We start from the raw sequence: 25331 nt of genomic DNA on the forward strand, positions 1-25331 counted from the left end.
TATCTAACCCATGCCTCTTTGCTGAACTTCAGATTCCTATATACCATGACTACTTAACATCTCCAGTAGGACTACCAAAAGGTCGCTCAAAGAAGGAATGATAGTTTTCTCCCTCAAATCTGTTCTTCCTCATATCCTTTTCCAGATCAATAAATCTAGTCAGAAGCAATAATCTGGTACAGATGCTAGACTATATAGGGTCATAAATCCCTTCCTACAGATGAGGCCCAAGAAATGTAATTGGTTTTGCTTAGGTTATACAGTGTGACAGGGTAGGTTAGAAGTCAATTTCTCTGTCTCATAGAATTATAGAATACCAAAAAGGAAAAAGGCACTAGTAATCATGTAGGCCACTCTCTTACAGAAGAGAACAAAGGTCTGTGGAATTTAAGAAACTAAGAGATTGTGATAGAACTGGTTTAATGTACACACACACACACACACACACACACACATAAATCTTCTTAAATCAATAATTAGCAGTGCAAAGGTGAAAAGACACATGAGAGACACGTGTAAAAATTGCAGCAGAGAGCAGTCAAGTCCAGACAAAATTGACAGGGAAGATTTCACCAAGGAAGTGGATGGAACTGTCTTGAAAGACCTACAATATTTTTCTAGGCTGGAGTGCGAGGCCGTGAGGGCACTCCAGGAGAAACCCTCAGATACTTGACTTCTCTGCGACATTTGAGAATGTTGTGGATTTGCTTCACCTTGACATTCTTTTCATTCGTATGCATGATACCACAGTTTCCTTCCCCATCTCAAATGCTATATTTCATTCTTAAGGCAGTACTTTAACACTCTTAGTTTGTTTTCCCAAGTGAGGTGAAATTCTAGAGAATGTGTAAACAAATCAAAATCCCTGAAATCTGAATCTACTAAATCATATAACTAGTCTAAATCCTACTGCCATGAGCTGCACAGCATGTTACACCATATGGTGAATAAAATAGTTTGATTCAAAGATAAACATTATTTTTTGAACAAAAGAAACCTTTCTCCATTCCCCTTACTATTTTCAAGTGTAACTTTGTTAAATCTAATGTTGAGCAGATACTTTTTAGATTTGTAAACATTTTGTTTTCTCTAAGCTAATAACGAGGTTGTTTTCTGATGCTTCCATATAAACGTTGAGGTTGTAAGGAAAAGTCATAGGATCATTATTGCACCATCTGTTCCAGCTGGTTTTGTTTTAGTCACGTGCTTTTCAGTGTTCTTACTGAGCTATCAACAAACTGCCAATTAATTATGAAAACCTAACACGTTGTCAGAGGTTATAGTACTGAGAAAGTGAGATCATGAGTCAGTATATCATGGGATTGATTACTACTGATTTATAATTTCCAGAACACCTTCTGTGAAGGAGTGAACTTTTAAAGACATAATAATGACATTTTTGGATCCTGTAGCTGAGGAGAAATAAGAAAACGATAATTATTTTCTGAGCGTCTATCAAGAAGTGTCATCTTTTTATTTAGATTGCTAATTGATGGCTATCTAATTGGATTCAATTATTTTTCTTACTAATATCTTAATAAAGAAAATCTTGCAAGGTAGTCATTCACAGAAGATAAATGAAGAAGCTTGTCTTAGTTTTTTGTCTTATCTAACACTTACTGCTGAGCTCAATGCCTATCTGCAATAGAAATCAGGGTTCTCCCCAGCCCCCCAAAAGTAGCTGATCTTTTTAAAAAAGATTTAACTAATTAATTAATTAATTAATCTGAGAGAGAGTAGAGAAGGGGCAGAGGGAGAAGAAAAGATAGAGAATCTCTGCACCTAGTGCAGAGCTGACTCAGGGCTCTATCTCATGACCCTGAGATCTTGACCTGAGCCAAAACCAGGAGTCAGATGTTCAACTGACCAAGTCACCCAGGTGCCCTGGTATCTGCTTTTAATATCAGTTATTTCATTTTTTTCTGTGACACCAAATAAATTACTCCATTTGTCTTAATAGCTTTTGATGAGATAAAAAGTATGTATTTTTATTATTATATTTTAAGTTTTTGTAAAACTTTGTATTAATAAGAAATTTTAGTCATGAAAATATAAGATTATCAATGAAAAAATTAATCATGGCTAATAATATGAGAAGTAGATGAAAATGGTATAAATAAGTTGTATAATACACTGAAGATTTGCATGTTGACTTGTTACCAACTTTTTGTAAAATTTCGTAAAGCAGACGTTCCTAGCCTATTGTTTTCTGGCAGAAAAAAATACTTCAAGAGATTATTGATCTAATTATCATTATGTGGAAGTTTTCTCACTCAAAATTTGTGAGATTTTTTTTTGGTCATCTATTAAAATTAAGTAATTGTTTATTTAATCTATATTTTATAGTATATGAAATATTTTTAGCTGTGTGGAATATATGTGTGTGTGAATGTGTGTGTGTGGTGGGTGAGAGAGTGAGAGAGGAAGAGAGAGAGAAGACAGAAAAATAAAAACCCTTAAATGAGGAGCTTAAGAAATTTATGACCCAACCTTTACCCTGTCATAATGAGACAAGGTTGTTGCCATGCCTCTTTCCTACCTTTCCTGTTTGACAACTGAAGGAACATAGTATTCAGAACCCCTAATAAAATATCCCTTCAGCTAAGTTGGTCCGGTTTGCTTTATTCTTGGGCTCTATCTTAGATTTAAAATATTCCATCCAGTTGTCTTATAAACAAATATTTACCTCTGAGAGAAGTATTAGACTATACATCAAAATGACAGCAAAGGGATGGATTGCAAATGAAATTATTTAGTTTTCTGGTTCAGTTTCAGATGTTTTGTAGTGGTCGTGAAATAGGAATTGCATTCAATATTGTCAGAATGCAAGAAAACACAATCTTTTTTTTTTTTTTTTTTTTTGCTCTTGAATGCAGGATGACATTCACTTATGCATTCATTTATTGAGTGTCTAGTAGGTACCAGGCAATATGCTAGGCCCAGATGCTATAATGCTGAGAAAAACCAATCACCAGATCCCTGTATTCATGAAGTTTGAAGAAGAGAGATATATAATGTAGTGAAGAAGTCCACCATTATTTAAATAATCATATTAATGATGTATAATTACAAATGGTTGTTCTGAAATGAAGGAAGACTGATCTATGAGCATGAGTAACTAAGAAATGTAGCTCAAGCTTGATATTATGGGAAAGGTTCTTAAGAGATATGTCTGATATGTGAAGGTCTTTTGGAGATAAATGGGGTGGGAAAAGGTATACTTCCAGTAGAAGAAAGTAAGGTACAAAAGTCTCATAGTGAGAATGGACCAAGTTCAGAGAATTAAATGAAACTCAGTGTGGCTGGAGAGCAGTTCTCTAGAAGAGAAAAACATTCAGAGCCTAGATTTTGCAATTGCAGGATAGATCAAGGATTTTGGTTTTTATCTTAAGGGTAAATGAGTATATCCTAAAGTTATTAACAAGGGCAATGAAGTCATAATATTTGCCTTTGACATGACCATGTGAGCTATTGCATAGGGAATGATTCAGGGTGCATAAGCATGAATGGGGATGGCCAGTAAGGTTGTGCTTGGGGCAGTTTAGGGGAGATGTGGTGGTGATAGTGTGAACTCAGGTTTTGACAGTAGACTGGAAAGAAACTGATTCTAAGAGATACATTTTGAAGGCAGAACTAACAGAGCTTAGGGATGAGTTTAGTATGAAAGTTAAGGGAGTCAAAGGTGTCTCTTCATTTCTGGCTTGACTAAATGGGCAAACGAGAATCTGGGAAAGGGTGACTTTATGTGAGGCTTGTATACCATGAACTGTTTTGAAATATACATGTAGCTGACTCTTCTAATCTGGAGTTTGGATGAGAAGCAATGATGCAAAATTTCTCTCTGCTATCCCAAACTACAGCATTCTTGTGTATTCTTTCATAAAAAAAAAAATAAAAAAAAATAAAAAAAAATTAAAAAAGCATAGAAAGAAGCAATTACCATTAATTTATATGGAAAATTTTTGAGTGTTCTCAGACCTCCCTCTTAGGCTTTTCTGATACCTTAGGACACCTCTTACTACTGGATGCCAAAATAAATCCAGATAAAACACAGATGCTCACAGGCACAGTTCAAAATCCTGGTAGCTTGGTGCTGGGATGCTGAGGGTAGTTCTGTCTGGGAAGGAGCTTGGCAGGGCAACACTCTCTACTCCACCCTCCGGAGGAATGCTGCTTCTGGGCTCACTTCAAAACAAATGCTGAGCACTATTTTTTCTTCTCATCTTTTTGTTTGTTTGTTTGTTTTTGTGAAAACAAAAATCCTTTTCAGATTTCTTTTGGGTAGTAAAAACAGGTACTGCTAGTGTAGTTGTTCCTTAAAAACAAAGTGGTCTAAAAGCATGAGGTAGCTGTAATTAAAATGATAGATGATGTTGAAATGTCTGGCTGGATGGAGGGAGCAGGTAAGTGGCTAAGAATGAAATTTGGTAAGCTATACTATTTAATAGTGAAGCAAAGGAGTGGGATGAAGCTATGCAAGGACTGAGAAATTTTCATAAATTCTAGAGAAACAGAAGAGAGGGGTGTCTTAAACACCAAGTAAAGTGACCATTTCTTGAAACAAAGAAATATTACTTTGGTTTTTTTTCAATTAACATATAATGCATTATTTGTTTCGGGAATACAGATCTGTGAATCATCAGTCTTACCAAAGAAATGTTACTTTGATAGAGTGATAGAGATAGAAACATGCTTGAGTGAACTAGTTTTGGAAATTAGCTAGAAGGATATACACAACTCTTTCAGAATATTCAGGAAGTAGAGGAGAGAAATTATCTTAAAACCTGGGCGATTTGAGCATCTTTAAAGATGGAAGTTAATAACTGGGTGGGGACATTTAGACAACAGTAACTATCAGGTTTAATTAATTGGTTAAGTTTCTCAAGAAGTCAGATATACAGAACAGGGGGAGAAAGAGCTTCTTTATTGTCACAATAGGGACAAAGATGTGCCGGTGAAAGTGATAAAATGGGATATGGTTTAATTCAAAGCATAGATTTATTTTTTGGAAGAGGGCTTAGAGTTTATATAATAAATTCATGCCATTTTACAATTACTCTGGTATATTTAAAGATAAAGAGCAGTGGACAGACTCACACGGCTTTTAGTTTAAAATACTTATTAAGAAAATTTTAGGAAAATATTCTTTTAGCTAGTATTGGGAAAATGTATTCATAACTCAGTATAACCCTCTGCCTTATTTTTGTTGTACCTCAGTTTATTAAGTACCTACCATAGAAGACCACCTTGTCAAACTCTTACCAGCCATTGCTAGTGAATTATAATAGCTATAGTTTTATTAAGTGTTATTCATCAAATGTACTCAAAAACAAGTTCAAGATTTATAAGTATGTTGATAATTGTACTCTATATGGATGCTTAGAAATTTAGCCATGGCTTAAGGTTTTGTTTTTTGTTTTTTGTTTTTTCATTTTCTTTCAACTTAATTTTAAAATATTTTTTTAAAAGATTTTATTTATTTGAGAGAGAGAGAATGAGAGAGAGAGAGCATGAGAAGTGGGAGGGTCAGAGGGAGAAGCAGACTCCCTGCCGAGCAGGGAGCCAGATGCAGGACTCGATCCCAGGACTCCAGGATCATGACCTGAGCCAAAGGCAGTCGCTTAACCAAATGAGCCACTCAGGCATCCCCAACTTCATTTTAATTAATTCTCCTCCATACCTTTTGATTGGCATTTATATCTCCATGTATTTAATGTTGTGTAAGGCTGTGTGAGTGAACAAAACAGTGTTTATTTGTTTGTTATGATCAAGGGTATCATAATCTTTTTTTGGAGATGCTTACCTATTATGGATTCAGTTGGCAATTGCCTACAAGTTTTGATTAGATCTGTGGAGATTTCTATGCACTATTGAATACTTCTTGAAGAATTTTTTCAATATATAAAACATTTTCTCATTACTTCCAATGCTAATTTTCACAGGTGAGAACCAATGAGAATGTTTAAGTGCTGGTCAGCAGTTTTGGTTCTTGGATTCATTTTTCTGGAGTCAGAAGGAAGGCCAACCAAAGAAGCAGGATATGGCCTTCAATCCTACCAACCTCTAATCAGATTGCGACACAAGGTACAGTCAGCATTCTGAATTTGCTCACAGTGCCTAGCAATTATGAACTGAACTATTAGGTGTCTGCTTTATTATTCACTTAGGAGCACTTATTGCAGTATATGCCTTCAGAATATAATTTCTGTATAAAAATGCACATTTTAAAACATGAAATTGTAGCAATTAGGAAATTTATAATTTGGGGAATTAAATATTTCTTAAAGTATAGAGATGGCTCATTGAAAAAAATCATTTAAATTTACATTAAGTCATGGTAATAGTGACATAAAAATAAGTAAATATGTTAAGACCCTATCAGCTAGACAGACTAGATAGTTTCTGTTATTCCCATATTAAATTTAGAACTTTTTAAACTAAAACATTGTTATGTTTTTAAATTTGAAGTAAAAGTAAACAAAAAAGATGTCTATACTATCTGGAGTTAGATAGGCTGGTAAAGAAATTAATATTTATGGAAATCATTAAATGTTTTAATTTCATAAAAAATCATAATTTTACATTTTTAATATTGAGGAAATACTTCACTTTCTTATGTTAAATATTTTCAAGTATAAAATAAATAGGCTTTAGGCATACTATAAATTACATAATGTATTTACATTAATTAAGCTGGTACTTTTATTTTAATAATAGGGCAACTTTAATACTAAAGTAGCTGTTTATTCAATCAAATTAAAAGTTTATAATACATTTTGATTTTCATTCAAAGTAGGAATCAAAACAAAAAATGACATATTAATTATGGAGAAAATATATATCTTAAAATTTCTTATTTGTCTTAAAAAAAACTTGAAATAAATATAAGTACAGTTGGCCCCTCAACAATATTAAGTGTTAGGGATGCTGGCCCCTGCATAGTTGAAAATCCATGCATAACTTTTTTTTTTTTTTTTTAAGATTTTGTTTATTTATTTGACAGAGAGAGAGAGAGTGAGAAAGCACAAGCCGGGGGGTGTCAGGCAGAGGCAGAGGGAGAAGCAGGCTCTCCATTGAGCAGAGAGTCAACATGGGTCTAGATCCCAGGACCCTGGGATCATGACCTGATCTGAAGGCAAGTGCTTAACACACTGAGCCACTCAGGTGCCCCACACATAACTTTTGGCCCCCAATTCTTAAATATTAATAGCTTACTATTGAGTGAATCCTTACTGATAATATAAACAGTTAATGAACACATATTTTGTGCGTTATGTGTATTATATAGTATATTCTCACAATAGAGTAAGCAAGAGAAAAGAAAATGCTAATGAAAATTATAAGGAGGAAAAATACAGTTACAGTAAAGTACCATATTAATTTTAAAAATTGTGTGTAAGTGGGTCATTCAGTTCAGACCTGTGTTGTACACATACATGTATAATACACATGTATTTACATTGCATCTGTACACATTGCATATATTTTGCTGAAAATCTTTCACATTCTAATGTTTTGATAAAATCACTAATCTTGACTGGAATTTTTATGTGCCAGATCATAGGGTAGGCTCTTAAATGTACTATTTTATTTAATCTCCAAAATAGTATTATAAAGATGTACCTTTTTCATTTGATATATGAAAAGTCGCAATTTTTAGAAATGTTAAGGGATTTTATGAATGCCTACATTTATGAAGTATATTAATTGACTAAGGTAACATGCAGTACAGTTTTGGTAGCCAGAAAAAAATAAAATAAGTAAAATATTGAAACATACTTCAATTACAAAAATCATTCTTGAAATTTAGTCACATGTAAATCTAAGTAAGTTTCTGGATAAATGCAGCTGGAGAATTGACCTTGTTTCACTATCTTTCCAATTATCATTTGTGTCCCCTACCTCATAGACTAACAATTAGTTTTATCCTACTCCAAAGCATAGAGATAAGAACTCATTTATGAACATTCTCAAAACATATTACTAATACAATATATTGGCTCATTTTGTTGCATACAAGTGAAGATGCATTCTGTGCTGTTTGTCTACCCTAAGTTATGTATCTTGAGGTCAGGAACTATGCCTTTCTAATCCTTTCATTCCTGATGCTGTGAACATAATAGATAAGGTTTAATTGTCTCCGTGGCAGAAAAATGATGGCAGAATGTGTAGTTATGCAGTTTTTATTATTCTCCTGCTAAATATAATACCACAGCTTTTTATGTGTCAGTGTACATTTATAAACAAACTATTTTAAATTAAATTTGGATGTTGAAGATAAATTTTCATGCATTGCTGTGAGATTTAGTAAACCTTTATTTTTTTAATATTTTAGAAGATTTTATTTATTGCAGAGAGAGATCACAAGTAGGCAGAGAGAGAGAGAGGAGGAAGCAGGCTCCCTGCTGAGCAGAAAGCCCGATGCAGGGCTCCATGTGGGGCTCCATCCCAGTACCCTGGGATCATGACCTGAGCCGAAGGCAGAGGCTTTAACTCACTGAGGCACCCAGGTGCCCCTTTAGTAAACCTTTAAAGAAAAGAAACGACATAATGAATTAAGCCTATTTTAGAAACACTAATAATCACCAAAAATGATCGAATTTAATTCCCAATCTTTTCCATCTCGGTGGCTCTTACCTCTAAATAGTTAAACGTAATACATGATTACTGGTATTTAAAAGCAGAGAGGTAGAATGTTAGTAATACCTAACTACTAAATGATTTAAGACAGAGGTAAAATTAAGCTATTAAAGTCATTTGTGAAAGTGTGTGTGTGAAAACTTGTATTTGACAGGAGCAAAGAAGTACCCACAGTTGTACAGTCCCTGTCAAACCTCACCAAGTACTTTCTGCTCACTAGCAACATCCCCATGCAACTGGGCTCATATGCAACGTTATTGGTGAAACCTCCCCAAACCGTAATTAAAAATAGAACAGTCACAGACATTGCTTATCTCCCTTTTGAAATATGTTTTCACAATTTGTCATGGTTATGAGATATATATATATATGTGTGTGTGTGTGTGATTTGTTTATTTGTTTTTTGGATGGTTCCTTCCTTCCTTCCATTATAATGTGAACTACTACTCATCTTGCTATACCATAACACCTAGAATTGTGTTTGGCCCATAGTCAACACTTCATAAATACATATGGAATTAATGATTCCATCTGCTGACTAGAATAAACTGAAATCATATATATATCTGATATATATATTATAGAGTTTATTATATTACATAGTTTATTATAATGAATAATACATTAATTAGGTATAATTTGTTCTGTTTATGAGAGTAAAATCAACAGAACAATATGTAATAACATATTTAAAGTAAATTATTTTAATATCATTACAAAGATAAATTCCCTATTCTTTGTTATTTTTTAACCTTCAGTTTCATTGAAATTGCAAACAATATGTCTAAATTTCTGTAAGACTTAGGGAATGGATAAGAAGATTTTCTATTCGGATTAAATTCCACTGTTTTGAATATATTTATTGACTAGAAAACAATAAAATAATATAAATAATATATATGATACATCTTGATATATACTAGCTACTTTCCACATTTTTCCCAGAGAGGTGTCAGGACTTTGGGTATGAACAAATACACGTTTAGAACTCATGTTTACCGGGCGCCTGCGTGGCTCAGTGGGTTGAGCCGCTGCCTTCGGCTGGGGTCATGATCTCAGGTCCTGGGATCGAGTTCCGCATCGGGCTCTCTGCTCGGCAGGGAGCCTGCTTCCTCCTCTCTCTCTGCCTGCCTCTCTGCCTACTTGTGATCTCTCTCTGTCAAATAAATAAATAAAAAATCTTAAAAAAAAAAGAACTCATGTTTACCAAATATTTGCATGCCAACTGTGTAATGAATCCTCTCTGGGGACCAAAAAGTGAAATGTGGTTTATTTGTCAGATTACATAGAAATGTTGTAGATTTAAATGTAAATATATATGTACATATTTATATCACTTACAACTCAGGTATACATAAATGTGACTGAAAACATGTTTGCATCATAAATATGAATATCATATACATCCATCATGTTAATTATAGAAATTGTAATTATAGTCCACAGTATATCTGAAGGAGTTGATCATGTGTTTCACCTTTGTGTTTATCCAACAGGCATTTATGGAATATCAAATGTAGGAATGTAGCAGCTTTATTTTATACATTAGGTCTTTTAATTATTGAATATTCCTAAGTGCTTTTATGGTTTTTCCATAGATGAGGAAACTGGAGTTCACAAATATATAGTAATTTTTAATGCCATGTATCTAGAAAGTTAGAGAAAGGATTTAGGATTTAAGATAAAGTACTTTTTAAAAAAATATTTTATTTGGGGCGCCTGGGTGGCTCAGTGGGTTGGGCCGCTGCCTTCGGCTCAGGTCATGATCTCAGGGTCCTGGGATTGAGTCCCGCATCAGGCTCTCTGCTCAGCAGGGAGCCTGCTTCCTCCTCTCTCTCTCTCTGCCTACTTGTGATCTCTCTCTGTCAAATAAATAAATAAAATCTTTTTAAAAAATTTTTATTTATTTAGTTGACAAATTATTTTGAATTAAATTTGGATGTTGAAGATAAATTATGCATTGCTGTGAGATTTAATAAACCTTTTTTTTTTAAATTTTTTAAAAGATTTTATTTACTTGACAGACAGAGATCACAAGTAGGCAGAGAGGCAGGCAGAGAGAGAGGAGGAAGCAGGCTCCTTGGGGAGTAGAGAGCCTGATGCAGGACTTGATCCCAGGACCCTGGGATCATGACCTGAGCCAAAGGCAGAGGCTTTAACCCACTGAGCCACCCAGGAGCCCCAAGAGACTAAATACTGAATGCAGAGTATGCAGTGAGAACTTTTCATAGTAATTTGACCTATGTACCATATATTTCCTATTCTCCCCATGTTTTTATCACATGTAGGAAGATGGGATTCTATGTCTCTTTGTGGTTGGATTGAACTATGTGTCTAGTTGTGGACAATGAGTTAAGGGAAGTGCCATGGAATGCATTTGGACTGAATATTTGATCACAATTATAAAATGTTTCTGAACTCTCTTTTTTTTTTTTAATTTTTTTTATTTATTTATCAGAGAGAGAGAGGGGGAGAGAGCAAGCACAGGCAGACAGAATGGCAGGCAGAGGCAGAGGGAGAAGCAGGCTCCCTGCTGAGCAAGGAGCCCGATGTGGGACTCGATCCCAGGACGCTGGGATCATGACCTGAGCCGAAGGCAGCTGCTTAACCAACTGAGCCACCCAGGCGTCCCTGAACTCTCTTTTTCATCTAGCATTAAAAACAGCATCTGTTCAAGGTAGTGATTGCTTAATCATCCCAAGTTTCTAAATAACTAGGATTAGTAAAACACCCTGGCAATTAGTGATTGTCTTGAAATGTGAAATGAGAGGGAGAAAACAAAACAAAACAAAACAAAACACTTTTGTTTTAAACCACTGAGATTGGAAGTTATTAACTCCACATTGACTGTAGCCCATCCTCGCCAATAAAGACAGAAGTAGAACTCAGACTCACATCACCTCATCAGAAATCCTGGGCTCCTTCTCTGTGCCATCTTGGCTTCGTGTTTCATTTCCACTCTTCAGATTTTTCTTACCCTCTTTCTCTACTTCTATTTGTCTCTACTACTTGTTGGGTCATAATGGCCCATCACAATGTAACTTCCTGTTGTATTTACAACACTGCAATAGGCATGTCCTAACATTCTAGCGCATTGTCCCATACTCTGATTGATTGGCTATGAATTCTGTTAGAAACAGGATTATGTACATAATATATATCTTACTTCACTTTTCTCACATCACACCCATCATACTGCTGCATTGTTTGCTGCTGATGATAATCAAAGTCAGGCCTGAAAAATGTTATGAAGATAATAGGAGTGTTCTTACATACATCTATCTAGTGGGACCACTTAGAGACCTTAAAATTCTTACAACTTTATGTGACCAGGGAATGCTATGTCCATTTTATGGTACAAAGCTACCCCTGCAAACCTCAAGTATCCTGTGATTCCTTTACCTTCTGAATCAAAATGTTTGTCTATGAGAGTAGATACTGTGCAAATGGGCAAAGAGTTGTCATAGCTTAATAAGTCCAGGGAGTGTTGCTATGCCCCATTGTACAGTGTAATTCAAAGACATCATTTGTGGGAGATGATTTTTGACTTTTGGTATAAAAGAATGATAGCTGTGGATTGGTGAAGAGTGGCAGAAGAGAACTCTAGGGAAAGAGAGAAACATTAAACAATACATCAAAACCATGACCGCTTAGAGCCTGGAAACCTTCAGGCAAACCCAAGAGCATTATTTCCTGACTGAGGAAAAATTGTACCCTTCTATCTGAAACCTCTGACTGCTTGCAGCATGTTCAATGGAAGGCCCTTAACATGTTAATATATTTTTGTGGAGGTCGGGAAGCAATCTGGCACACTATCTAAGAGCAAAAATGATGGCGATGAAGGGAGAGAAAGATTACTGGTCAAATAATTAAATATTAAAGACAGTACTGACTAATATATATGTTGATATATGTATCCCATATTCATCATAATGGTTGAATATTATTAATAAATCTCAGATTTTTTTCTAATCAAGGAAGTTATGTTTGAAAAATCAGAACGTTTTTGAAATTTTATTTCTGAAAAATGGGATTCTGATATTAATCGAGCTAGTTCCCACAGCCTAGTTTCCACAAGGCAGGATAAATAGGACAAGGTTCCACCAGCACATACCACCAGGAATGTTACATGATCTCTGAGCCGAAGGACACCAGCTTTACTGCATGGGCCATGAGCCTGCCTGTTCTTTGCACCCAAGGAAGACATTATCTCTGTACTAGACAGTAAGCATGTGAATGGAGATACAATCTCTCTCTTCTAAGGTTGTAAAGACACTTGCTCTTCTCTCTAGAGAGAGATATTATCTCTGAGTTTCAAGGAAGTTTTTTAAACAAAAGCCTTGAACAAATAGTCCAGAGCAAATGGCAATCAGTGTCTCGGTTCCTGACGCCTCAGAACTATGAGGCACCATCAGGGTTTCCTGATACACATGGAGAGGACCACCTTTAACAGGAGGTGAGAGTTGCCGTCAGGTATATCTATCTAAGGCCCGAATTAAAGCTGTGTGTGCTTCAAAGTTGATTGGTACACTAAACACATGGTACATGGTTATAGCTTCATCCTACTTTTTGCCTGGTTAACCTTGTCTTTTCTGGAACTTGAAGGGGAAAAAATATTTTGCTCGCCTTTGGATGTGTTGCATGCATATTTATTCCTTCAAACCAGGGGGAATTTGATAAACTGGGGGAAATTGGCATGCAATGGACTGAATTATTTTGCTTAACAAAAATAAGTAAACAAAGGGATATATCTGCTTTCTAAAATTCTTAAGATGAAGACTTACTACAGAAAATTGTCATTTGATCTCTTCAAGAACTAAGTCTCAAAGCAGAACTATTATTATTGTTTTGTAGGGTGGTGTGCAGGAAGGATGCTCCCTTACACTTCTCTGACTCTACATTAAACTGCTGTTGTAAAGATTTAACAGTTGCTATCGCTTGAAAAAATAGAGCTACTTTCCATTGAAGATTTAAAGTCTTGAAATATTAAAAATGTGATGTTTTAGTATTCTACTTACACCCATTCACAAAGTGTAATAAAGTATACAAATAAAGTCAAATTTATATAGTACATTAAAGCCAAGCTTGTCGGGATTTCAGAAAACTCTACTTATGTGTCACCCTTGGGCACATATCATGCTTTCTACTATCCTAGTATGGATTTTCAAGTGATTTGGGTTACAGTGCTTCCTTTTATCCAATGCCATAATTTAAAAAGATTACCTCGATAGTTAAAAAGAAGCTTTACCCCTGTTTTTCTGAACATTGACCAACCTACGTTGATCAAGAAACACCAGAATATTAGGACCTAGGTGCTATGAAATAAATTTGTCATTATTTGTTCATTTTCTTTAGATTGAGTTCCAAAGCTTCCTTATCTTTAGATCTAGTTGTCTTTTCTCACCATTTTTGTCTAAAGGATGTTGGCTACATCCTATTAGTTTGCTAGAAAAACAAACTATTAACACACCTTCATTATCTTCTAATTAAGCACATTATGTTACCTCTTATCTAAAAAATAAAATAAATAAAATATAGGTATGTTGTTTTAACAGAGTTCAGTGTGGCTATCCTAAACTGTCGATGTAGGGAAAAAGGTTGTGAGTTAGCAGGTGAATAAAGTAAAAATACATTTATCTAATCATTAATATTTATGTATTGCAAGCTAGCATTTGCATTTACTACCTCAATGTGTAAATTAATTATAAGTTGTTTTGTACATCTTTAATTATTAAAATTCTATTGTGAATTCAATTAGCAAAGCTGTGTATTATAAATGAAAGGGAATATGCTGATTTATGAGCTTGACATTCAGCATGTCTAAACGATAAACTCCCTATGGTATATGAGCCACAATTGGAAAGTGTGGTATTATTTTTAACTAATATTACTTACTGGTTATTTTGGGCATCAGTTCCCTGTATATGAGCTGAGAGTTAGGTTTTTAGAATTATATGATAGTAGAAAATACTCATTCCATTTAAAATATATATATATATATATATATATATATATATATATATATATATATATATACATATAATACAGACAAGAAAGCTGAGGGCCTGGGAGGCAAAGTTCTTCATTGAAGTTCATACAGCTGGGTGTTGCTCAGCTAAGATTAAAACCCGGGTTTCCGATCATCCAAAACAGTTCCATTTTCCTTTAACACACTGCCCCCGTAAATTAACATGTTTCTTCGAGTCCAGTTTTTTATCAGCGAAAACATGCATTCACTCATTAGTTCAACAAGTATCTCTTAAGTAGCTGCTACACACAAGAGACTGAACAAAATGATTCAAATTAAATTCTTAAGTACATATGTTGGTTTGTCTGTGATTATTGGTGAAGTAAACATCTCAAATGAACTGACTGAAAATACAATAAAAGACCTTATTTAGTACCCAGCAAGGGGACCAGCCTTCAGGGACAAGCAGAGTTTGCTCCATAGGGTCTAGTCTACAGGGGAATAAATGGGGGTGACTATGCGTATTTGCCAGATGAGGTAGTGGGAAAAACTTGCTTGGTTAAGATGTTGAACTAGTCACCAGGCTGTCTGAAAGTGATTGCGAATTTATCAGTTGTGTGGGTTAAACAAACAGCCCATTCAGATATGGGGCCGTCAATCGTTACACTAACAATTGGTAGAAGTAATGAACAAAAAACAAATGTTTATTTTCAACATTCTGTCCAAAGTTTGCTTACATATATTATAAGAAATGCTGGCATTGTGGTTTTGTTTTCTCTTGAGGTAGAGGCCTCTTTCTCAGTTTTTTCCTCAATTTTAATAGGCTTTTCCCTCAAAAAAAATTCCTTTTTTATTTATTTTTATATTTTAGTGTGTTATATTAGTTACGGGTGTACAGCATAGTGATTCAACAACTCTATATGTTATGCTACACTGACCACTATTTTTAGAGCAGTTTTAGGGTAACAACCATTTTGAGCCGAGAGTTTAGAGGACCTATATTCCTCTTGTCACCACACCTGTACATCCCCTCCCCCACTATCAAAAATTTGCAGGATATTTTGCCAATGAGCTTTAAAATCTTTTATAAAGACCTCACAGAAACAAGAGTTGTGCCAATGCTGAAACAGATAATTAAACAAATACGACAACATAAAGTTTTAAGGTATATTATTTAAAGTAATATAAATGCTTCTCCTCATTGTGTAAAGGTGCAGAAAATTTTTGAAGGGAATTATATATCCCTTATGTTTTAGTTTTCCCAAATTTTGGAATAAAATTTTAAGCATACAGCAAATTTCAATGGACTATATAATGAATACCCATGTAACCATAACCTAGATAAATATTTTATTATGCTTGGTTCTCGCATATATATGTGTTTGTTGTGTGTATCTCCATCCCTCTTATTTATCTATCCTACTTTTTATTCATATCAAATTATATTATAGACATTAAGCTTTTCTTTCTTAAATATTTTGGTACATATCATTTAATTAGATTTAAATATTTATTTAGAGGTTTTTGGTTTTTTTTTTTTTTTTTTTTGAGATACATTTCATATTCAATGGAAAGGCCCAATCTTAAACCTTTATTTGAATTTTGACAAATGTGTATACTTCCCCCATAAACATCAAAATACAATTGTATCAAGATATTGAAAGTCATCACCACCCCCTGCCAAAAGTTGCCTCATGTCTCTTCCCTGTCAATCTCTGACTCCCTCATTCACTTTGAGCCAACAATGTCCTGATATTATTTACCATAGTATATTTCGGTTTGGAAGTTTCATGTACATAGGATCATGCCATACATGCAGATTTGTGTAATATTTGTTTCACTAAAAACAATGTTATTGATATTAATATATGTTATTGTTTCTCAATAGTGCATTCCCTTTTATTGCTGAGTAACATTTTATCATATGAATGTATCACAGTATTTTGTTTTATTTTTAAATCAATTTCCTGTGGATAAAACCGGGTTGGAAGTCTTATGAATGAAGTGTCCATCAACATTCTTGTACAAGTCTTTTCGGTTATATATTTTCATTTTCTTTGGGTTAATAGTATTAGTGGATTGCTGGTTTGTAAGTTTGGTATTCTTTCCTTTAAAAAGAAATCCCCATGGAGCACCTGGGAGGCTCACTGGGTCTAGCTCTTGATTTTGGCTCAGGTCATGATCTCAGGGATTGGACTACCTCGGGCTCCACACTCAGTGGGGAGTCTGCTTGAGGATTCTTTCTCCCTCTGTACCTCCCTCTACATGTTCTCTCTCTCTCTCTCAAATAAATAAATACATCTTTAAAAAAGAAGAGAAAAGAAACCATCAGAACTTCTTCTAAACAAGATGCATAATTTTACATTCTCAACAGAAATGTATAAAATTTCCAGCTACTTTACATTTATGCAACTTTTGCTGTTTTCTGTTTTTAATTTTAGCCATTCTGGAGTGGTATTTATTGTAGTTCTAATACAATTTTTTTTTAATTCAAATTTTTTTGGTGACTGGTGGTGACATTGAGAATTTTTTCATTTGTGTACTACTCATAAATTTTGTTTATGGGGTGTCCAGAATTGTCTGCTATTTTTTATAACTTTGTTTTTGTTTTTATTTTACTGTCATTCAAATGCTTTATATTTCCTCAATACTTCAAAAATATGTGATTATTTTATGGAAATATTTATATCACTGTTAAATTTTAAACTACATATAGCCACTGTTGGAGTCTTTAGTGTGATTACATTAAAAAAATGTGAAGACAATTAAAAAAAGTCTTCCTCTGAACAGAGTTATAAATGTTTAACTAAACAAATAATAATAATAATAATAATCAAAAGCTATAACAACACAAATTAGATGTGGCTAAAATAATGCTATATTTTATTACAATGCACCTTAAGATATACATAGATATACTTTTAAAATTATGTATATTTAGGATTATATATTATATAATTATATATTAATATAGAACATATTTATAATTTAAAATATCACATTTATTTCACTCATGTTTCATTTTTAACAAATTTAGAAACTTATCTATTGCAGTTAGTTTGTGAGCCACTTAAGTTAATCAGTCACACCCAATTCAAAATCTAAAAAAATATTTTCCTAGTATATCGTCTCTATAACTCAATTCTGTGATATTAACAATATGTAAACAGAAATGGCAGAATTAACATTGACAAGAAGAAATTAAAACTCCAGTTGGGAAAAGAAAGAATAAAAGGACATATAAATACTGTAATGAGAAAATATCTCCTGCTTTATCACATTATATTAGAATTTTACCAAGTCTTAAAAATAAAGTGCTATTTCATCTTTGAAGAATAAGAAACAAAGGATATTTAATCCTACTGGGTTCTACATTCCTGTCAGTACCACAGGTATGTAGCAGGTGTTAATATAGCTTCAATAATACATCACTAATTGTACCAATTCTGTCTCATCATGTGAATATTGTTAATTTTTTTATTTTTGTATTTATTATTTAAACTTATTTTGGATTTATAGATGTTTAAGAATATATATGATTAAATTTTATAACTTTTTTTTCAAGTTTTTTATTTAAATTCCAGTTAACATACAGTGTATTATCAGTTTCAGGTGTGCAATATAGTGATTCAGCAATTCCATGTAACACCTGGTACTCATCAGTACTCCCCTTAATCCCCATCATCTGTTTAACCCATCCCCCCTGCAAACCTCCCCTCCAGCAATCCTCAGTTTATTCTCTATAATCAAGAGTTGTTTTTTGTTATTCCTCTCTTTCCCTCCCCCATTCATTTTTTTGTTTCTTAAATTCCACATATGAGTGAAATCATATGGTATTATCTTTCTATGACTGACTTACTTTGCTTAGCATAATACTCTAGCTCCATCCATGTCTTTGCAAATGGCAAGATTTAAATCTTTTTCATGGATGACTAATATTCCACTGTGTGTGTGTGTGTATGTGTGTGTGTGTGTACATAGGTGTACATATATATATAACCATATTGTTTTCCAGAGTCGCTGCACCAGTTTGCATTCCCACCAACAATGCAGGACAGTTCCCTTTTCTCCACATCCTTGTTAACCCTTGTTTGTTGTGTTGTTGGTTTTAGCTCTTCTGACAGTTGTGAGTAGCTATACCATTGTAGTTTTGATTTTTATTTCCCCGACGATCACTGATGTTGAACATCTTTTCATGTGTATGTTGGCCATCTGTCTTCTTTGGAGGATGTCAATTTATGTCTTCTCTTCATTTTTAAATTGAATTATTTGTTTTTTGGGTGTTGAGTTTTAAAGATTTTATTTATTTATTTGACAGAGATCACAAGTAGGCAGAGAGGCAGGCAGAGAGAGAGGGAAGAGGAAACAGGCTCCCTGCTGAGCAGAGAGCCCGATGTGGGGCTTGATCCCAGGACCCTGAGATCATGACCTGAGCAGAAGGCAGAGGCTTTAACCCACTGAGCCACCCAGGTGCCCCGGGTGTTGAGTCTTATAAATTCTTCATATATTTTGGATACTAACCCTTTATTAGATACATTATTTGCAAATGTCTTCTCCCATTCCAGTTGCCTTTCAGTTTTGCTGATTACTTCCTTCATTGTAAAAAAAGCTTTTTATTTTGATGTAGTCCCAATAGTTCATTTTTGCTTTTGTTTCCCTTGCCTCAGGAGACATATCTAGAAAGAAGTTTCTATGGCCAGTGTCAAAGAGGTTACTGCCTGTGTTCTGCCCTAGGATTTTTATGGCTTCAGGTCTCACATGTAGGTCTTTAATCCATTTTTAATTGATTTGGGTGTATGGTATAAGAAAATGTTCCAGTTTCATTCTTTTGCATGTTGCTGTCCAGTTTTTCCAGGATTATTTATTTATTTATTTATAAAAAGATTTTATTTATTTATTTTGACAGGGAGAGATCACAAGTAGGCAGAGAGGCAGGCAGAGAGAGGGGGGAGCAGTCTTCCCGCTGAGCCAAGAGCCCGATGTGGGGCTCCATCTTAGGACCCTGAGACCATGACCTGAGCCGAAGGCAGAGGCTTAACCCCCTGAGCCCCAGATGCCCCAAGGAATCATTTATTTTTTGAAGATACTGTTTATCATTGGATTTTCTTTCCTGCTTTTTCAAAGATTAATGGATGATACAGTTGTAGGTTCATTTCTGGGTTTTCTATTCTGTTCCATCAATCTATAGGTCTGTTTTTGTTCTATACCATTTTGTTCACTACAGGTTTATAATGTAACTTGAAGTCTGGAATTGTGATGCCTCCAGTTTTGTTTTTCTTTTTCAAGGATACCTTGGCTATTCAGTCTTTGTGGTTCCATACAAATTTGAGGATACTTGTTCTAGTTATGTGAAAATGTTGTTGGTATTTTGATAGGGATTACATTAAATGTATAGATTACTTTGGGTAGTATTGACCTTTTAACAATATGTGTTCTTCCAATATATGACTATGGAATGTTTCTCCATTTCTTTGTGTCCTCTTCAATTTCTTTCATCAGTTTGATAGATTTCAGAGTACAAGTCTTTCACCTCTTTGATTATGTTTATCCCTATGTATCTTATTGTTTTGAGTACAATTGTAAATGTGATCCATTTCTCAATTTCTCTTTCTGCTGCTTTGTTATTGGAATAGAGAAATGCAACCAATTTCTATATGTTGATTTTGTATCCTGCGGCTATACTGTTGTTTTTCAGTTCTAGAAGTTTTCTGGTGGAATCTTCTGGGTTTTCTACATAGAGTATCATGTCATCTGCAGCTAGTGAGTTTGACTTCTTCTTTGCTGATATGGATGCCTAATGTCCATGGAATTATTTCTTTCCTTTGAATGGAGAACATGTATTAATCAGGTATTAGAGGTACTACGGGAAAGAGAATGTAGACATCTCTGAGTGACTGTACCAGATTACTAGTTTCCATTCCATTTTATGCTTAGCTTATGGTTACAAGGATATGATTAAGAGATAACACATGAAAATGGAAGGCAAGCAGAGGTTGAACAGAAAGCCCTCCTTATTCTACTCCCTTTTCACCTAGAACATTTCTGATTAATTTTTATACTTATTTTGAGTTATAAACAGTTTCATTTGGATAAAATATGCTTGTTGAATTATAAAAATTATATATTGAAATGGATGGTCTTAATTATCTAGTGATTTTGTGAATTATGGTTTCAAGTGTTTTAGCTAGTTCCAGAGCTCAATTTTTTTTTAAGATTTATTTATTTATTTGAGAGGGAGAGAAGGAGAGCAGAGAGGAGAGGTGGGGAAAGGCAGAGAAAGAATCTCCAGCTGACTCCCTGGTGAACACAGAGCTTGATGCAGTGCTCAATCCCATGACCCTGAGATCATGCCCGAGCTGAAATCTAGAGTCAGATACGTTACATAGACTGAGCTTCCTATGTGCCCCCCTAAACTCAAATTTATCCCCCAAGGATGAAGATGAACTAAACCAAATATGTTTTAATTAATTAATTAACTGATTAATTTTATATGTGTATATATATATATATAGAGAGAGAGAGAGAGAGAGAATGTGCAAAGAGGGGGCAGGGAGAGGGAGAGAAATAATTTTTTTCTTAAGATATTATTTATTTATTTGAGAGAACACAGAGCAAGAGAGAGACAGCAAGAGTGGGGTGGGGAGAGGGAGAGGGAGAAGCAGACTCTATGCTAAGCAGGGAGCCAACTGGGGCTCCCAGGATCCTGAGATTATGACTTCATAAGCCAAAGGCAGACCTGAGCCACCCAGGTACCCCAAGAGAGGGAGAGAGAGAGAGAGAATCTCAAGCAGGCTCTGCTTAAATAACTAATGTGCCAAATAACCATATGTTCTCAAAGGAAAAAAAAAAAAAAATCTAGCAACAATAACAATACCTTTTAGTTCTCCCTGTGGAATCTCAGCCACTGTTTAAGTCCATCATTACAATAAAACCAGCCTTTTTAAAACAAATAGAATTGGTTTTGTGCTATAGTTCAAACCCCGTTGTTGTGTCTAGTGTCCCTCTTTTTGGAAAACTGTTCCTTAAGATCTTGTGATTTTTACTTTTCATTGATAAAGTCCCTTATTCACCTCTCAGAAGTCTATATTCATTGCCCTTGAGAGCATTATTTCTGTGAAATGTTCTGCTGAAAATGGATTCTAATGACCAAGTCATTTGGTGAAAACTGCATAGTATGCTTCTGTGAAAATCTACAATGCACAAGAGCGCATTAAAGTCTGAGAAATATTCTAAACTTTGCTTAACCTAGAATTTCCTGACTAAATGGACTATAGAAAATTTTGAATGCCTTCTGGTATTCTAGGAAACACAATTTGGGGAACTATACTCCAGTGGCTTTAGAATTAATTGTTGCTATACACAGCGGCCAGTTATGACTTCTCTTGAAAATAACAGTATTAAAGATCTGACTTGCTATCACTTTATAGTTATAATGATAAAGTATTATAAATCAATTTTTGCTCTTTTTTATCAGTCTCTATTTTAGGGTTTATTTTTCTAGAAAGGGAATGTTGACATTATAGTTTAAGAATTATGATACATATATCTTTTCAAATTAATGTTTTTGTTCTCTTTAAATCACATGCTATGTATTAATCACCATTCTTCAAAATCTTGCTATCAGTAATTAGGCTGTATTCTTAAATTAAAATATCAAAATACACCAATTTTTATAATTTTAATTGAGGTAACTTAGTTGCAGTGAAGTATACAGATCATCACTGTATACTTCAATACATTTTTACATATGTACATATTTGCAGTACCACCACTGAGATTATGATACAAAATATTTCTTGCAATCCAGGAATTTCCTTTTGTCAAGTCTAATCAATGCCATCTCCTGAAGGTAACCACTATCCCAGACTTTTTGTCATCAATCAATTTTGTTTTCAAACTCCACATATAAATGGGATCCTGCTACAGGTATTCTTTCATGTATGGCTTTTGGTTTGTTTATTTTGCTAAACACCAAGTGATGTTTATCCACATTGATAAATGTAACAGAAGCCTATTGATTTTAGTACTCTATAGTGCCCTATTACACAAAATTCACAACTTGTTATGCATTCTATTAATGATGGATATTTGAGACTAATATGACATCCTTACATATGCCTTTTGTCAGACATATGCATTTACTCCTCTTGAACTGTAATTGTAAGATCATGGGGTTGGCATATATTTAGCTTTAATAGATAATGCCAAAGAGTTTTCCAAAATGTTTGTGTCAACATATTTGTTTTGTAAAATATTTCACAATGACATCGTGATTATTTTAATTCTAGGTTTTTCTTTTGTCTACCTAGATGGAAAATATGAGGTGCGAGCAGATGTTATATTATTGTTGCTGCTGACTAATGGTTGAACAAAACAATTATAGGATGATTAAGTGACTGAATATTCTGCTTTCAAGAAATAAAAATACTAAAATTGAGACTCCAAAATTTCTTATTTAGTCCATTTTTGAAAGTTTAGTACAATGTGAATTAGTATTCAGTGTCTGACTCAAAAAAAGACTCATTCTTCCATTGCAAATTTACTAATTATAAAAAAAAAAATCACAGAACTATGAGTTTAAATTTTTCTTAAAGTTATTTCCCCTTCTTGACATGTGAGGAAACTTAATGATTTAAGCTTCCTACAGTTTTTGTACATAATGTAAACCTCAAAGTTCCTATTGTCTACTTATTTAATATAAATCTCTCAGGTATGACCTTTTATATTTATAATCTTCAAACTGAAGCACTTCAAGCAGTTTCCATCTCTCCTTAATCCCTAGTAAGAATGAATTCAACATCTTATTTTTGTAGTGTTTATTGATAATTAGCAAAATCAGACTTTACTACAGAAAACTTTATATCTCTGAGAAGAATATTTACCACTGGAAAGCATAATACTTTATATGTGAGAAGTCTGGAATTTCTCAGCACACATTTGACCTGTTACCTCATAGTTTATCACAATTCTGAAGGTTGGATGTGAAATATCAAAGTGCCAGTAGATCTGGTGTCTGGTGTCTTACTGGTTCATAGACAACAGTCTTTTTACTATGTCATCCACTGGCCAAGACAGAGATTGAGGAAGCAAACCCACTCATATTTCTTTTAATAAGAGAGCCAGTCCCATTTATGAGGGCCCCATCTTCATGGCCTAATTACCACCCATATCCTGCACCTCCAAATACCATTAAACTGGGGATGAGGCATGAACATATGGATTTGAGGGAAGGGACACACAGATATCAGTCCATAGCAATGATCTGAAAATTAGTGCCATCATTGTGTTCTTGCTGTTATCAGAAGCATAAGCCATATGAAATGAAATTCTGGCAACAGAAGATCATCTGTTCTGGTAATAGATTCTACTGACTCTTAGCAGAAAACTTGTATTTAGTATCCTTATGATGAAACAGTACACAAACCTGTAGAAGAAGATTGTATATTTCTGACAAATTTGTTTCTTTTTAACAATAAAAAATATTTCAAGAAAGCAATTATAGGTAGAGGGTGATTCTAAGGGCCTCTAAAGCAATGGTTATCAATCTTGACTGCATATTAGAATCACCTAGGAGCATATAAACATGCAGATGTTTTGTCCATTCCCTTAGGAAATTAAATCAGAGTTTCTGGGATTAGGTCTCAGACATGGATGTTTATAAAATTTCCTGGATGATTCTAAAGTGCAGTCAGGGTAGACAAGCACTGTGCAAATGGCTTAGAAATATTGAAAATTCTATATGGATTATAAGATTTTATGTTCTTTCCCCATATATTCTTGTTATATATCATATAAGATATATGTTATATAAACTATATAGGATATATGACTTATAAGAATATATGGAAACAGAATATAGAACTCTTATACAATAAGAATATATGGGAAGAAAAGAATAAATGGAAAAAGGATATAAAATTGTATATAGAGATATATATGACATATATAATTTGAATAATACCAGCAAATAAAAATGTTTTTGTACAAAGGGAAACCCACTTTGGTGAAAATTTTGTAATGTTTGTGAATTTTCTTAGTGCTGGTGTTGGAAGACCAAAGAAAATAATAATGCAACAACATTAAGCAGATAGAATATTCATGTGCAATGCATGGAGTAAGAAGTTGACTATAGTATGTTTATGACATTAGCAGAGGAAAATAAAGTCTATAATCTGTCAAGCCACAAACAAGGCCTGGGAGAATGAAGCCCAAACAAATAATAAGAACAGAACTTCCAGAGGGAATGTTTGGATCATCCCTTTAATTAACATCAATTTAATTGCAAGGTTGGCTGGGGCAAAATGCTTGGAGACTTTTAATGGCAACTTATGGTGAAAGAAATCCCAGAAGAAGCTAACCCCCTTGTTTAGGAAAGTTGGTTCTGTTTGTAATTAGGAAAGTATCTGGTTTAAGCCACAACTGGTAGGAGTTGAAGATTATAAAACACATGCTTAGATATTTAAAATCTTCCAATATTAATATACTTTATTTAAGTTTATATTAATACAGAGATTTGACAGTTTATAGTACTTAAGCCACCTTCAAGGAGATAATGTATTCACCAAAATCTTGAGGTAACTTCAGGGTGCAACGGAAGTGCATGGGATGGTCGTTCAACCTGTTTTTTTGAGAGGTGGCATAAGTGAAGAAATAACTTAGGAAGAAAAATATGCTGGTGTTACTTCATAAAAAGAAGGGATGAAAGTGTTCTAAGCAGCAGGGA

General features: G+C 34.1%; 1 protein-coding gene across 2 annotated transcripts in view; it reads left to right on the forward strand.

The window, feature by feature from the left end:
- FSTL5 (follistatin like 5) overlaps positions 1-25331 on the forward strand; it is a 771710-nt gene that overhangs the window by 40044 nt on the left and 706335 nt on the right. For both annotated transcript variants that reach the window (XM_059374351.1, XM_059374341.1), the window contains exon 2: positions 5943-6084. In XM_059374351.1, the coding sequence (XP_059230334.1) occupies positions 5953-6084 (132 nt within the window). In that variant the 5' untranslated portion in view covers positions 5943-5952. The remainder of the gene's footprint in view (positions 1-5942; positions 6085-25331) is intronic.

Source organism: Mustela nigripes, chromosome 1 (assembly GCF_022355385.1).
Source record: "Mustela nigripes isolate SB6536 chromosome 1, MUSNIG.SB6536, whole genome shotgun sequence".
Classification (NCBI taxonomy): Eukaryota; Metazoa; Chordata; class Mammalia; order Carnivora; family Mustelidae; genus Mustela; species Mustela nigripes.